At 43.0% G+C, this 15,931-nt stretch overlaps 1 protein-coding gene across 2 annotated transcripts in view; it reads right to left on the bottom strand.

The window, feature by feature from the left end:
• The window catches only part of LOC103459315 (thyrotropin-releasing hormone-degrading ectoenzyme), a 174,294-nt gene that overhangs the window by 88,160 nt on the left and 70,203 nt on the right, over positions 1–15,931 (bottom strand). For both annotated transcript variants that reach the window (XM_008400786.3, XM_081603849.1), the window contains one exon: positions 495–649. In XM_008400786.3, the coding sequence (XP_008399008.2) occupies positions 495–649 (155 nt within the window). The remainder of the gene's footprint in view (positions 1–494; positions 650–15,931) is intronic.

A 15,931-nucleotide genomic window follows, 5' to 3' on the forward strand; every position in this document is an offset into this window, starting at 1 on the left:
TCCACTGGGGTTGCTAGGTAACGGGCAGAACTCCACTGGGGTTGCTAATTAACGGGCAGAACTCCACTGGGGTTGCTAGGTAATGGGCAGAACTCTACTAGGGTTGCTAGGTAACAGGTAATTCGTTACATTCTGGAAGTTTTTGAAACGCCTCAACTCTGAGTAAACCTGAGTTTTATCTGGACTCATTTATAGATTTATTTATAGAGAAACATATTTTGATGCTTGTTAGTATTTTATTTTAGGTCATATTTAAACATCGACTGTTTTTCTAAGCCATAATTTTCTTCTATTTTCCAGACAACAAAACATCAATGTATTCCCAAAACCCGGCAGTGAGTCTTTTAAGTGGTTGGGCTAAAGAACAAAAGTTACATGATAAAAATCTTTTGGCACTTTTTCCTTGTATTATTTCCCTGAGAATAATTTGGAAGGTTCCAAGATGGCCGCTTGGCCCAGTCCCAGCATCAACTGAACCCAACCAGCCGGCCTACCTGGTGGCAGATCTCATGGACGACCACCATGGTGAGCTCCATCTGGTAGGACGACGACGACACGTCGGCGTCCAGCAGGATCTTCTGCTCCACGAAGACGCTGAGGCCCCAGTTCTCCATGGCGGCGTAGGGATGTTTGGGCACCGCCAGCAGGTCTGCAACAACACAGAGACGCCGTTACAGCTTCCTGTTGGGCCGCCGGCGTCGGCGCCGGTCCCATCCCGGCTTCAGATTAAACTTCATCACAACGAGGATCTGCCACGTTTTCACACAACTCAGCAAAAAACTGCATGAGGAGAAGAAATAGAGGCTTTCCTGAGATGATTATTAAATATTAAACTGCATTCAACTGATAAACTAATATAAAACAATTTCAGTTAAAAAAGGGTTTGGTGTAAACTTCTAGTTTCTTCTGGTTTGTTTAATTTCTTTACAACACAAAACATTTAAACAGTTTTAAATCAAAATGAAACAAAATCACTGCAAAAATACAAAAGTTCACCAAGTTTGGTTTAGTTTCAAGTGCAAATATTTTAGCAAACTAAAAATAAATCATATGAGTTTGTTTAAAGTCAATAATTCATTAATATTAATTTAAAATATGATATTTATAAATGAAATAATAAAAATATGTTATTTCATTTATAGCTACTTTGTGTTTTTTCATAAAATCCCTTAATTATAAGAGTAAATCTTGGTTTCCTGGTTGGAACAGAAAGAAAAACCATTTAGAAGCTGAAAACTTCCTCAAAATGCCAATTTATGAATAACTTCTGCAATAATGTGCTTTCAGTGTTTAAAGGTTGTTCAAAGTGACACCAACGCAGGAGAAAGTGTTTCCTTCAGGGAAGAGGTTTGATGAAAGAGGAAGAGGAGACAAAAGGAAGGAGGTGCAAAGGTGAAAATTGGCTTTTTCACTGTAACAGAAACTCATCTGGGTTTCAGAGGAAGATGTTTTTCCCTCATGATAAATGACAGAGCTGTGAGATTACAATAGGAAATGTTATTAAAAACAATTACACCGAGAAATTTAAACTACAATGGAAGAAAGCGGTAATTATTCACACACACAAAAAAATACAGAACAAACTTTAGTGTCGCTTCCAAAACAACAGAAAAAATAAGTAGTTTTTATGATTTCTAGCTGCTTCTGTTGATGTCATTTCACCAGCTGCCTGTGGGGGGCGCTGGACTCAGGAATGATGGAAACCTGACCAGAAGAAAACCGTTGACTTGGTAACAAGAGTGGCTTTGATTTGTTTTGTTCTGAGCTTTCAGACATGCAAGTCGTGGAACTTTGCTATTTATGCTAGCTAGTGTTAGCCAAGCTAGCTGTGTGGTTTTATCCATTTTATGCATTTTCAGACAGTAAAGTTGGATGTTCAACAATAGATGTTTCACAGCATTGTCAGAGGTTACAATAGTTTATATCCACAACTTAGAGTTCTACCTGCAAGTCGTAAAACAGTGAGCTATGCTACTGATGCTAACTAGTGTTAGCCATGCTAGCAGTGTATTTTTCTCAATTTGATGCATTTGGACAGTTAAGTGTTCAGCAGTAGATATTTCACAGAATTGATAAATAGTTTATATCTGCAACTTTTTGCTGCGTTCCCCAAACACGGCGGCCATTTTGGATCTGAGATTAGGGATCGCTCTGTTAGCTTTAGCTTAGCATGTCAGAAACTGAACTTCAGGGGACATTCTGGGTTTTTTCCCCCAAATCGAAACTTGGAATATTCTAACTTCTACATACATACTGAGGAAAAATACCCAGGATGCATGTATCTTCCTTTAACAGATTACACGGCCTTCATTTACTGATTTATTTAGGGGTATTAGAGAAAATGGAGTCTAAAACCTCAACCTAGTGCAAAACATTTGATCAAAAAAGTTTACAAAATTGGGCTGAGAGAATTTATTTATCAATTTGAACAATTTTAGTCAATGTAAACGCCGTTACAGGCAGAATATTAAAGATCTGAGCACATCTGCTCCGGAAACGAAGCTAAATATTAGCCACAAACTTTGAGTAACTAGTGAATAAAACGAAAGCAGCAGGAATTCACAGTAAAAGCTGCAGCTGTGGATCTGCTGCAGTCCCAGAGACGCTTTCTCTGTAATCCCAGCTTCATCCAGACGTACAGAAGACGAACTGCAGGCGAGGAAACCCAGACTGCAGGTGTTTCACTTCCAGCTATTGTTAATAGCTGTAAGGACTCGCTTATAAAAAGCTCTGGAGTCTGAGACGTGACTGCACTGCAGATTTAATCTGAGCCGTCCACAGATTTATAATCCTGTGCCGACATCCAGGAGGAAGTTTTACCGCCTCTCAGGACCGACTCTGTAATCTCCAGCAGAGCTGATGCTGCTGGATGAAGGCCAAAGGAAAGTTGTTAATCTCACAGATAAGCCTCTTCTCAACCTTTAAGCCAGATTTATCTGATAAACTGATCAGGTGTTATCACCTGCAGACAAATGCCACCGCTTCACGATGACGATACAGATTTACTGCGCTGACTTTTAGCAGATATACGGGCGTTCACAGAGTCGGGAGGTGGACAAATCCGTCCTATAGGATCATTAAATGCATGTAAATCTGACCAATAAAGATCACAGGAAGCAGATTTATTGGCACCTCAGGGAAACATGAAATAACCTCAGAATATAAGAATCTGTTCAAGCAGCAGGCAAATGAAAAACCCAACATCTGAATTTGTTCAGAAAACCAAAGACGGGTGGAGCAAAACGAGGATCCAGCGGATCCAGAGGATCCATCCAGGTGTGAAGCCAAACAGACGGACTATTAATGTCTCCATGGGGAAATTTATGTCACAACAACAAAGAAGAAAACTGCAAATTGTGAACAATCGCAATGAAAAACAATTAATATAAAGAGTAAAACAACTAAAGCTGTATGACAAAAACAACACGGCACCGGAAAATACCAACATGGCAGAAACGGATGAGAGATGAAAGACGCAGGATTGGAAGAGAGTTGTGCAAATATTTCAACATTATATAAAGAATAGAGAGAAGAACATCCATCCATCCATCCATCCATCCATTTTCCTGCACCCTTGTCCCTCAGTGGGTCGAGAGGGTTGCTGGTGCCTCTCCAGCTAACGTTTCAGGCGAGAGGCGGGGTCACCTGGACAGGTAGCCAGTCTGTCGCAGGGCAACACAGAGACACACAGAGACACACAACCATGCACACACACACTCACACCTAGGGGCAATTTGGAGAGGCCAATTAACCTGACAGTCATGTTTTTGGACTGTGGGAGGAAACCGGAGTACCTGGAGAAAACCCACCATGCACAGGGAGAACATGGAGACTCCATGCAGAAAGACCGGGAATCGAACCCAGAACCTTCTTGCTGCAAGGCAACAGCTCTACCAACTGCGCCACTGTGCAGCCCTTATAGCAGGGGTGTCAAACTCCAGTCCTTGAGGGCCGGTGTCCTGCAACTTTTAGAAGTGCCTCTGCTGCACCACACCTGAATAGAATAATTAGGTCATTAGCAAGGCTCTGGAGAACTGAGGAGGTAATTAAGCCATTTGATTCAGGTGTTTTGTACCTGTGGCACATCTAAAACCTGCAGGACAGCGGCCCTTCAGGACTGGAGTTTGACACCCCTGCCTTATAGAGAGAAGTTTCATTCATAATAACTAATTACTGCAAATAACTGCTAAATAATCCAATTAATAAATGTTCCTATGAAATAAGGACTGGATCATCTGCGTAGAGAGAATCTGTTTCACCACTGAGACATTTTTATTTTTTAGTTTTTTACTTCCTGTTTGTAAATTCAAATGAAGGCGGCGTTTTCTCTGGGTGCAACAAAACTTCAGGGCGTCTGAAACGAGGCTGGAAGGAACCAGGAACCAAAATACTAAGAAAATAAATGAGACGTTGCCAAGTTTTTCTAAATGTTTCAGATTTTGGCAGCAAAAAGTTGCAGGATAGCAGCAACAATTGATGCTGCAGCCAAAACAATCAACCTGGTCGTGAAGGACAAGATATTTCTTTCTTAGTTTTACCATAAATCAAAAATACCATAAAAAACATATTTTTTCTTTTCTTTGCAAGTCAGCAAACGTTCAACCTGAGCAGATAAATCATGAAAAACCCTGAAATCTGGTAATGAAGCCGCTAAATGACAAGTAATAGCTGCTAAACACTGAGTGGAGCATCAGACGCTCAGCTTACAGGAAGTCAAACCCAGACAACCTGGAAGAGTCGGAGCGTGACGCAGCAGACGCGGCAGCTAATGCAAAGCCAAACATGATAAACACGTCAACACAAACTCAAACTTCCAGGCCTCGAACGCGATTGGCTGACAGCTTATTACCCACATGACTGAGGCTCAGACAGCAGAACTGATTGGCCGGCGGAAGGGGAACGGAGATTTGATTGCTGTGACTTCAGGGGGATGCAAATCAGTCGTTGGGTTTCAGGTGAAACATGCAAATGAGACATTATACTCTGCAGACATTCAAATTAAAAGGAAATGAATCGCTTCACGTTCCAGTGCGGAGCGAAGCTCCAGGAGGTCCCGGCGCCCCTCGACACGCAGACGAGTGAAATAATGAGATCCGCTCCTCACGCCGTGGTTCTGCTCAGGTGTTTCACCCGGATCCGGTCCGTCTCCGAGGATCCCCTTCAAAAGCAGGAATAACTGAACGCTTCTGAAACATCCGCGGCTCTGGTGAGACGTTTCCCTCCAGCCGTCCTGCACAGGAACGCCGTTAATTTGGTGTTTTAAAGATTAAATACCAATTCTGCTCCCAACAAACAGCCAAGAGCTGCTGGGAGACGAATCGCATCGTTTATCCACCAAAACGTAGATGAACTTCCAACAACGGAGGTGTTAAATCACTGTGAGCTCGATAACAAAATGGGTTTTCATTGTTTCTGTGGTATTTTGTAAAATCAAACCAACTTGGAGAGAAAATTTGGTGTTAGCTCTTGTTCTGTTAGCTCTTGTTCTGCTAGCTCTTGTTCTGTTAGCTCTTGTTCTGCTAGCTCTTGTTCCGTTAGCTCTTGTTCTGCTAGCTCTTGTTGTTAGCTCTTGTTCTGCTAGCTCTTGTTCTGTTAGCTCTTGTTCTGTTAGCTCTTGTTCTGCTAGCTCTTGTTCTGCTAGCTCTTGTTCTGCTAGCTCTTGTTCTGCTAGCTCTTGTTCTGCTAGCTCTTGTTCTGCTAGCTCTTGTTGTTAGCTCTTGTTCTGCTAGCTCTTGTTCTGCTAGCTCTTGTACTGCTAGCTCTTGTACTGCTAGCTCTTGTACTGCTAGCTCTTGTTCTGCTAGCTCTGGTTCTGCTAGCTCTGGTTCTGCTGGCTCTGGTTCTGTTAGCTCTTGTTCTGTTAGCTCTGGTTCTGTTAGCTCTTGTTCCGTTAGCTCTTGTTCTGCTAGCTCTTGTTCCGTTAGCTCTTGTTCTGCTAGCTCTTGTTGTTAGCTCTTGTTCTGCTAGCTCTTGTTCTGTTAGCTCTTGTTCTGTTAGCTCTTGTTCTGCTAGCTCTTGTTCTGCTAGCTCTTGTTGTTAGCTCTTGTTCTGCTAGCTCTTGTTCTGCTAGCTCTTGTTCTGCTAGCTCTTGTTGTTAGCTCTTGTTCTGCTAGCTCTTGTTCTGCTAGCTCTTGTACTGCTAGCTCTTGTACTGCTAGCTCTTGTACTGCTAGCTCTTGTTCTGCTAGCTCTGGTTCTGCTAGCTCTGGTTCTGCTGGCTCTGGTTCTGTTAGCTCTTGTTCTGTTAGCTCTGGTTCTGTTAGCTCTTGTTCTGTTAGCTCTGGTTCTGTTAGCTCTGGTTCTGTTAGCTCTTGTTCTGTTCGCTCTGGTTCTGTTAGCTCTGGTTCTGTTAGCTCTTGTTCTGTTAGCTCTGGTTCTGTTAGCTCTGGTTCTGTTAGCTCTTGTTCTGTTCGCTCTGGTTCTGTTCGCTCTGGTTCTGTTAGCTCTTGTTCTGTTAGCTCTGGTTCTGCTGGCTCTTGTTCTGTTAGCTCTTGTTCTGTTAGCTCTGGTTCTGTTAGCTCTTGTTCTGTTAGCTCTGGTTCTGTTAGCTCTGGTTCTGTTAGCTCTTGTTCTGTTCGCTCTGGTTCTGTTAGCTCTGGTTCTGTTAGCTCTTGTTCTGTTAGCTCTGGTTCTGTTAGCTCTTGTTCTGTTAGCTCTGGTTCTGTTAGCTCTGGTTCTGTTAGCTCTGGTTCTGTTAGCTCTTGTTCTGTTAGCTCTGGTTCTGTTAGCTCTGGTTCTGTTAGCTCTTGTTCTGTTCGCTCTGGTTCTGTTAGCTCTTGTTCTGTTAGCTCTGGTTCTGTTAGCTCTGGTTCTGTTAGCTCTTGTTCTGTTAGCTCTGGTTCTGTTAGCTCTTGTTCTGTTAGCTCTGGTTCTGTTAGCTCTTGTTCACCAGTACAACTTTGTTTGTTTCTTGTAAGAACAAACAAGAAAGTTAAAGTTTGCTGCCGTTTCTCTTGGCAGATCTGGTGGAGACCATTGAACTGGGATAGTCCAAACCTTTTCAAACGGGTTTTTAAAAGCTGGAGGTTTTTGGGAAAGCAGCGGTGATGCAGCTGGTAGTTTGGTAGTTTCCATGTCCCCCAAACTACCAGCAGATTGTAAATGATCTCAGTTCCTCCAGTTGTTGGTCACACAAAGATCAGAGTTGATCTCCTGGATATTCAAGAACCTGTTTTTATGTTGTATAATCCTCCCACCTTGGAGAAATATCAGCTTAAATCAATTATTAAATGCCTCAAACGGTTGTTATTCTTTATTTATGCACATTTAATCACAAGAAAACCTTGAAGACTAGAATCGTATTTAAATGATGTCCTAAAATGACCAAAGTTCAAACTTTCACAGAAAAACGAGAGAAACAAAAAGAGTTAAAGACGTTTTTCAGTCCAATCAGGCCTCGTTCTGTCGGCTCCTCGTGTTTCACCTGGTTATTTTTTAAACGTCTTTCATGATTTAAAGCATCTAAATGTGACAAAAAGCAGCAGGTGTGTGTTTTTTTTATACATAAGGGTTTTGTATCTGGAAAAAACACAAAACAAAGCAGAGCTTAGACATTAATCCTTCGACAAATCCTGAAGCGGATTGTTGTTTTCGTTGAGTGAGAAGCTTTTCCCACTCCATGTGGGCGGATCCGGTTCGGCTCCAGCACCGAAACAGAAACAGACGCTGGAAACTCGGGCTGGAAGGACGTTCATCCTCTCACCTTCATGCTCAGATGTCAAAGGATTTTATCAACTGGAAACTTTTTCACAGCCACATTTAGATGGCTTGTTAAATAAGGCATTTAGTTGTATCCGTGACCAGAAGCGACCAATCAGAGAGCAACTTTCAGACCAATCAGGGGAAACTGATTTCTTCTGTTTTATGCTTCTAACATCAAACCATTTTTAAGAGAATAAAGATATTAAGGTTGAAAACCAACATTTATTTGGTAGCAGAATCAAATTTCACTCAACAGGCCTTTTCTGCCGGACCAGTAGATTAAAGAAAACCTTGACCAGAACCAGTCTGACAACAGGAAGTAGACAAAAAGATAAAAAAAGCAGCTCATAATGAATCCACTTATCTGAGATCATCTCCCAGCATGGAGTGGCTTTCAGTAACGATTATCCACAGAGGGAAACCTTCCCGAGTCGATCAGCGGCTCTGGCTTCAGTTAAGGTCCATGATTCAAAACGAGCAGAGAGAAATGAGGAGCGACGGCACCGGAGCGTCCCAAAGCAGAACCAAGGTCCGACAGACATTTAGCAAAATAATAGAGAGTTTTCCAAAGTATCCTGTGGCAGGAAGATGAACATTCAGGAAAGTGCGGAGGCAGTGTGATGGTTCTGCTGTGTTTATATCCAACCTCCAGCTGCTCTTCCTGAACTGAACCACCATTATTTGTGTGATATTCCTGTGTTGAGCATGTTGGCTACAGTTTCCTCAGATGTTATTTAGTGAATTATGCATGTGTTTAATCACTTTTAAAGCTGTATTGATTCTGTTAAAATGTTTTATACAGTTTCAGCTTGTCGTCATTTCTGCGTCTTGGCAGAAACTCGACTTTTCCGGCTCCTTTTCCGGAAGCTTTGGCTCGTTTTGCCGCTTGCCGTCTTTGTTTGTAGCTTTTCTGCCTCCCGTTGCTTCACACTCGGTTCCCTCCAACACCAGCCAGCCAACATGAGAACTCTGACAACTTTGCAGCAAAAGCAGGGGAGGGAAAATCAACGAATGGCCGTCACAGTCGACAGAAATTATTTTTTGGTTAAATTATGACAGTAAATGTTGGTCGGCCTGCTGGGAATAACCCAGTAAGCCTAATGGCCGGAGCTCCCTGCTGGATCCCTTCAGTGCGGCTGATTTGAAACGTTTCTGCGAAGCGCTGAGGGTCAGAAATGCTCCACGCTGATGTTGAAGACCAATTACCAGCTGCCAGAAACGCTTGGAGGCTTTTGTTGCCGCAGAGGGGGGCACAACCACACCAAGCTGTTTTCCCCCAGTTTGCTGCGACTCCATTTAAACCATCATGAAATCTCCGTCTGATGAGCAACTCCAGCTTCTCTGAATGGAAACGCTGGGTGACGGGATTCGGTCCGATGAATTTCCCTGCACCTTTAAACGCCATCTACTTTCTGTTAAAGGTTTCATTAATATGTTTCCTTCCAACACGCCGTCGTATCGGGGTCTGCCTCCGACTAGCTTCCCCTACAAACGCTACAGACGAAGCAACACATCCAGAAAAAGCTCCCATTTCACATCTTTGTCTCACTCCTTGTGCTCATTTTCTCTCCTCTTTTCCTCTCTACGGTCGAGCTCCACTTGTCCCCCAATTATCTTTTGCTCATTCAGATAAGAGCTGCTTCACATCGAACGGAGGAGGAAACCAGAGGAGAGAGCCTGAATGTTAAAACGCTGTCACAGCCAAAGCTTAACCTGCAGCTACAGACAAACCCTCTGCAAATAACAAACAGCTGCAGCAAGCGCTGCCGCAGGCTGGAGTGCTCATTACATCCTAAAATAAGAAAGTCTTGTGCAGAATAAACATCACGCTGTTGACACGAGTGTTGTGGGAGGTTAAAACGTAAAGCGTGCCCTGAGGACGGCCCTAAATAAACAATCCAGGAGGAAGTTTAGCTCCAGATGAGGAGGAATAAGTTCAGCTTTAGAATGACTAAAATTAACCAGATTACATGCTGCGCTAACAGGCTTCACTTGGTAGTTCATGGTTATCCAACAAGTGAAGCGATTTGTTTAAGATGTCGGGTTAACATTAAGGCCATAAAAGCTTTTAAGGGTTAAATATGTCTAAAAGTCTGAAATTCTTCATTTTGTGTTTCTAATCATGTCACAAACATGGAGATACGTAGTATTACTGTTACACATGAAGAGATCAGCTGCAGAATAAAGGCTAGAGGGCTAGCAGGCATCGCTAACAGAGCACAGACTGTCGAGTGAAGCTAACAGAACAAGAGCTAACAGAACAAAAGCTAACAGAACAAAAGCTAACAGAACAAGAGCTAACAGAAAGCTAGCAGAACAAGAGCTAACAGAACAAGAGCTAGTAGAACAAGAGCTAACAGAAAGCTAGCAGAACAAGAGCTAACAAAACAAAAGCTAACAGAACAAAAGCTAACAGAACAAGAGCTAGTAGAACAAGAGCTAACAGAACAAGAGCTAGTAGAACAAGAGCTAACAGAAAGCTAGCAGATCAAGAGCTAACAGAACAAAAGCTAGCAGAACAAGAGCTAACAGAACAAGAGCTAACAGAACAAGAGCTAACAGAACAAGAGCTAGCAGAACAAGAGCTAGCAGAACAAAAGCTAGCAGAACAAGAGCTAGCAGAACAAAAGCTAGCAGAACAAGAGCTAACAGAACAAGAGCTAACAGAACAAGAGCTAACAGAACAAAAGCTAGCAGAACAAGAGCTAACAGAACAAAAGCTAACAGAACAAGAGCTAGTAGAACAAGAGCTAACAGAACAAGAGCTAGTAGAACAAGAGCTAACAGAACAAGAGCTAGTAGAACAAGAGCTAACAGAAAGCTAGCAGATCAAGAGCTAACAGAACAAAAGCTAGCAGAACAAGAGCTAACAGAACAAGAGCTAACAGAACAAGAGCTAACAGAACAAGAGCTAGCAGAACAAGAGCTAACAGAACAAGAGCTAGCAGAACAAGAGCTAACAGAACAAAAGCTAACAGAACAAGAGCTAACAGAACAAAAGCTAGCAGATCAAGAGCTAATAGAACAAGAGCTAACAGAACAAGAGCTAGCAGAACAAGAGCTAACAGAACAAAAGCTAACAGAACAAGAGCTAACAGAACAAAAGCTAACAGAACAAGAGCTAGCAGAACAAGAGCTAACAGAACAAAAGCTAACAGAACAAGAGCTAACAGAACAAAAGCTAACAGAACAAGAGCTAACAGAACAAAAGCTAACAGAACAAAAGCTAACAGAACAAGAGCTAACAGAAAGCTAGCAGAACAAGAGCTAACAGTCTCCACCAGCAGAACAAATCAGGGACAGCAAACAGAAGAAAAGCTGCCATGGCAGCTAACAGAACAAGATTAGCAGGAGGAGTTAACAAAGAGGGTACCAGGGAATGCTAACCAGCTCAGCTAACAGAGCTAAAATCAATGCTCACTGCTAACATAGCTTACACCTGTGCAAAAAGCTAAATGAGCCATGACTAGCGCACACTGAAAGGAAATCAAACGACCTAAACAAATCATGTTTCCAATTTTCACTCAGAAACCTTTAAATGAAAACATTAAATATTTACAACTTTTCATTACAAACCCAAATGTTTTCAGTCAGAAAAATAAAATACCTGTTCCTACCAATAAAAAAACAACAACATGTTTTCCAATTTGTTTTATTTTGCATGCTTGAAGCTCATTTATGACCAATTCAGTCCTGATTATACTTTAAAAAATCTCATGAGAGACATTTTGTCCTTTCGCTTTGACGTTTTCTAAAACCCCAGGAACTCATTTTCTTCATTTGCAGCCTCTTTGTTGCCGTCAGCTTCACCTGGACGCCTGCATTGTTGTGAAATCCACATTCCCTGTTAAAGAGCTGAACTGGTGGCAGCATAACAACCCGGTGAGTCGGATCACAGAGGCTTTACACCTTCAGATGTTCAGCCGTGTTATCTGCCCATTTTGGAGACAGACGATCAAAGCGTTTGCTGAATTAATGGATGTATTTTGTATCTCTGTCTCATCTAAATCGGGGATAAAATACATAGTAAACAAGAGGAAAATTTGCTCAACTGAAATTGAGAGATTATCTAATAGATCAAAAAGTTTTTCTACTGGTGAAGATTTTCTACAAGCTTTTTTTTCGCCACAAAAACAGATAAATGAAAAGAAAAAGAGGTTAAGTAGGTTAGAAACAATCACATTTAAACCAGGAGTGTGAAAATGGTCATTTTTACCGATGTTATGTGATGATAAAACCTGTTGCTAGCACAGAGATACGTAAACCATCCGCTAAAAGATGATTTTTTTAAATAATAAAATGCTGAAATCGACTCTTCAGCTCTTCCTCTGACTCCTGTGTCCAGTCAGGTTTTAGCTTAAAGAGCAAACAGCCATGCTACTCAGGCAAACTAGCTAGCAGAAACAAGCGGGGATGTGTTAGCTTGCTAGCTAACAGCTGTTAGCCAGCTTCACTCAGACTGAGGTTCTGGCTAAAACCTGCAGAATAATTTATTGTAATTCTTTGCATATGTGAACGTCAAGCAGAATAGAGACCGCTCCAAACACAGAGTAGACTGAAGCACAGGGCATTCTGGGTAAATACAATGACAACAAACGTGTTAGCCTAGCGCTAGCAGGAGAAATGGTTCATGGTCTTTAACCAAAGACAAAATAAAAATCCTACAAACACTAAAATCTGAAGCTGCTTCGTCTTTCTTTGCATTTTGTGAAGCAGGAAGTTTCGCTCAGTGTCTTTTTCACAGATTTTCATGTTGTTTCCTTCAGTGGATCTTGGTGCAGCGCCCCCACAGGCGAGGAGGGGAACAGGTTTTTCAAAAGTTCAGTTGGTTTCAGTCAGAGCAGAGAAAGAGAATCCAATCAAACCAAATATATCGCGCTACGAAGAGGGAAAACTAAAATAAATTCAGAAACAGAAGAAATCAGAAGGGCTGAAAGTCGTCCTTTAAATGTCCACATTTGGTGGTTTTTGGATCCTTCGTCCTCCATTTCTGAAACGTTTCCGTGTGTTTTAAAGCTCGCAGTGAGAACAGTAAACTATGTGGGATCAATCGCTGAGTCACGTCTCAATGTGCCTTTAGAAACCACCCAGAGCGCCAAATTCACGCCGCACATCCAGAAAGCCCCTTCAATGTCAACCAGACACAATTAAGAAACATTTAATGGATTTTATTTCCACTCGGGGTTTTCTCCTTCATGTCCAGTTTGAAAATATGAACTAATTCTGAACGAAGCTCAATTATTGCGCGGTTTAACCCTTTCTTCCCCTCCAACGGCCTCATTAAACGCCACCTGAATGATAAAATGGCAGCAGCGACTCTCGGAGCAGCAGCTTCTCCCAGCTATCATCTTTAATGCCGTCTGTGGGCGCCGAGTGGATTTACTCAGCTGCGCCGCTGCTCCACGCTCATTATCTCCTGTGGACAGCTGTCACACAACTCACCGCTCCGACACGGGAGAACAATAACTGGTCCATTATTCTCCTCAGAGTGGCCCGGCGCCGCGGACAGGTTGCTGCATTCAGGTAGCGCCGGCCGCCATGACGCTGATGTCAGAGACAGTGGAGGCGGCGGCGGCGGCGACTCGCTGTGCCTCAAAGTGACAAGTTATTATAGAAAGAGACGAATCGGAGAGACGAGCGTCGTCTATCAAGACTGACAGCAACACGGCATAACATTATGACCACTTTGCTCTTCTTCATGGCTCCTGCCAGTGGCTGGAGGACGAACAGGGAGAGTCGGAGGAAACTTGAGGGTTTAGTGAGTCTGAAGACAAACTGACGCGTTTTTATTCAACCTCAGAGATTCTCCAGAGAATCCAACTCGTCTAGAAAGTCCGGCTCGTTTGATGAGGTGTGAATGCTAATCGAACTCTCCTAAAGCCAGAAGTGGACTACAGCACTGGGCATTCTGGGTAAAAACAACCAAAACAAACATGCTAGCCTTTGGCTAATGCTAAAATCTGACCAAAACTACAACATTGGTCCCTTTTCCAGCTGTTGACCTTTTTCTCCTGTTCCCCTCCTGACCTGTGGGGGCGCTGCACCATCAACCACTGTAAGAAATGACAAAAAAACCTCTGGAGACTGAGAGCAACTTCTTTCTTTCTTCATAAAATCAAAACAAAAATGGAGATTTCAGCTGTTGGAGGAATTTTCTCTTTTGCCATTTTCCCTGCTAGCGCTAGGCTAGCGCTAGGCTCGCGCTAGGCTAGCACCTTTATTTGGCTGTAGTCCACTTCCTGCTTTCGCCTTCAAACTGCACTGAGCGCGATTCAACCTAACCGAACTGAGGTTTGCAGCCGAAGTCATTCCGTATTAAACGACTCGGTTGTTTCATCTGAAAGGTTATAAACTTCTCTACACTGATACGAACCTAAACCAAATCCTCGTCTGCGTTTGTTGCGTCTTCCATCTGTTTCGCCGTTTCTACATCCTTCCCTTCCGCCTTCTCGCCTCATTTCTCCCCACATTTTGTCTGCAGGACCACTCGTCCGCTCCGCCATCTGTTCGGCCGCCGCGCCAGCTGCTCGCGCTCCGACGGCCCGGCATCGGCCGCCGACCCGCGCCGGTTCTGACCCCAGGATTTGTCGCAGGAGAGAATGCAGAGAAGCCGAGGCTGCAGCTGCATGCTGATGGTTTCTGTGAGCGACAGACAGGTGAATTATCCCTTTAACATTTCGCTGTCGGCTCCACAGAAAAGACTCGCGCGGTTCTGCTCTCACTCCGTCCTGCCGATGCAAGTCAGGATCCCTGAACCGACTGTCAGCTTCTCGTTTCTATCGCATCAAAACGGAGCGAATGTCCAACAGGAAATCTCTGAGATGTGATAGAAAAACAGGGAATTTCAGAATTTGAAGAGTCAAAAAATTTCTATAAAATGAGAAATTTTCTAAAAAATAAAAAATGTGGAAATTTCTGAGTTACACAAGTCAAAAATTAGCTCCTCTGCTTTCACTCAGTGCTAGCTATAGACAACCAATCAGAGCCAGGAGGCGGGGCTTAGTGCTGTCAATCACTGTTTGTTCTGTGTTGTGAGTCTGTTGTGAATGCTAATGCTAGTTAGCGTAGCCACTTATTATTTCAGATAGTTTTCCCATTTCTCCACTAATTGCATATTTATCAGCGCATACACAAGGATGATGGACAGCGCTAAGCCCCGCCTCCTGACTGTGATTGGTTCATTTCTCAGCAGCTCAGAGAGAAACTGGTGGAGGTCGTCGAGTTTTTCACAGATTTTCTGTCTCAAACTGTAACAACTTGGTGAGTTTTGATAAATTTAAGACATTTTTAATAAAAGTTGAATATTTCAGCTTTACAGGATTTATTAACCCAGGAATGGATGCGTTTGGGTTTTGGATCCGAGCTCCAGGTCCGGCTGCAGGCAGAACCAACGTCTCTGGAGTTTTCTGGCCTCTGAGGTCAGAAACGAGTCAAACAAAATGGCCGCCGAGACGCAGAGAAGCTAACTGGGATTAGCTAGGCAGCTACAAGGGGTCCGGGTTCTGATGACATCATCGCTTCAGCTGGCGTTCTGACCCGCATTCGGCCCGATCGTCACACCAATTAGAAAGAACCACAGAGATTCTGATCCACTTAGAGAGGTAACCCTGCTGCTCGTTATGAGGATGTCGGCGCCGTCTGGACCCGCCGGCCCGACCGGTTCCGTCCCTAGCAACACGTCTGAACACGGCAACCGAGGTCAGAGCGCCCGGAGACGGACCGACCCGCTCCGCTCTCATCAGAGCCGCTTCTGATGGAACAGAAACGCCTTTGTTCCCAGATCACAGGTCCAACTCCGAGCCCGACGGAACCAGAACTACAAAGGAGTAAAAAGACGAGAAACTCGAGGGGAAAACGCCGATAACGGAGTTCAAACCTGTAAAAGTATTTACATCCTCTCCGTTTTTTTTGTTTTATTTAAATGTTTCACATAAAAAAATGTTAAAATAACTGAGGAAAAACTTTTAAAAAATGTTGAAAATGTAAGAAACTGGAGCTTAAACTCATAAAAAGTATTTACTCCCTTACAGATTTCGTCTTATTTTGACACAGTGAAATATTTCAGTTCACAAAGTGTTAAAATAAATGCATAAAAAATAAAAAGCTCTCCAAACCTGCAGCCGAAGCTGGAATATTTCAGTTTTATCACAAATGTAAATCCTCCTGCCTCCTTAAAGGTGTACTTACTTATTTCAGTACCCATTAAAGGGACAGTGCCTCATTATTTCCA

This window comes from Poecilia reticulata, chromosome 23 (genome assembly GCF_904066995.2).
Source record: "Poecilia reticulata chromosome 23, P_reticulata-male-v2, whole genome shotgun sequence".
NCBI classification, from domain to species: domain Eukaryota; kingdom Metazoa; phylum Chordata; class Actinopteri; order Cyprinodontiformes; family Poeciliidae; genus Poecilia; species Poecilia reticulata.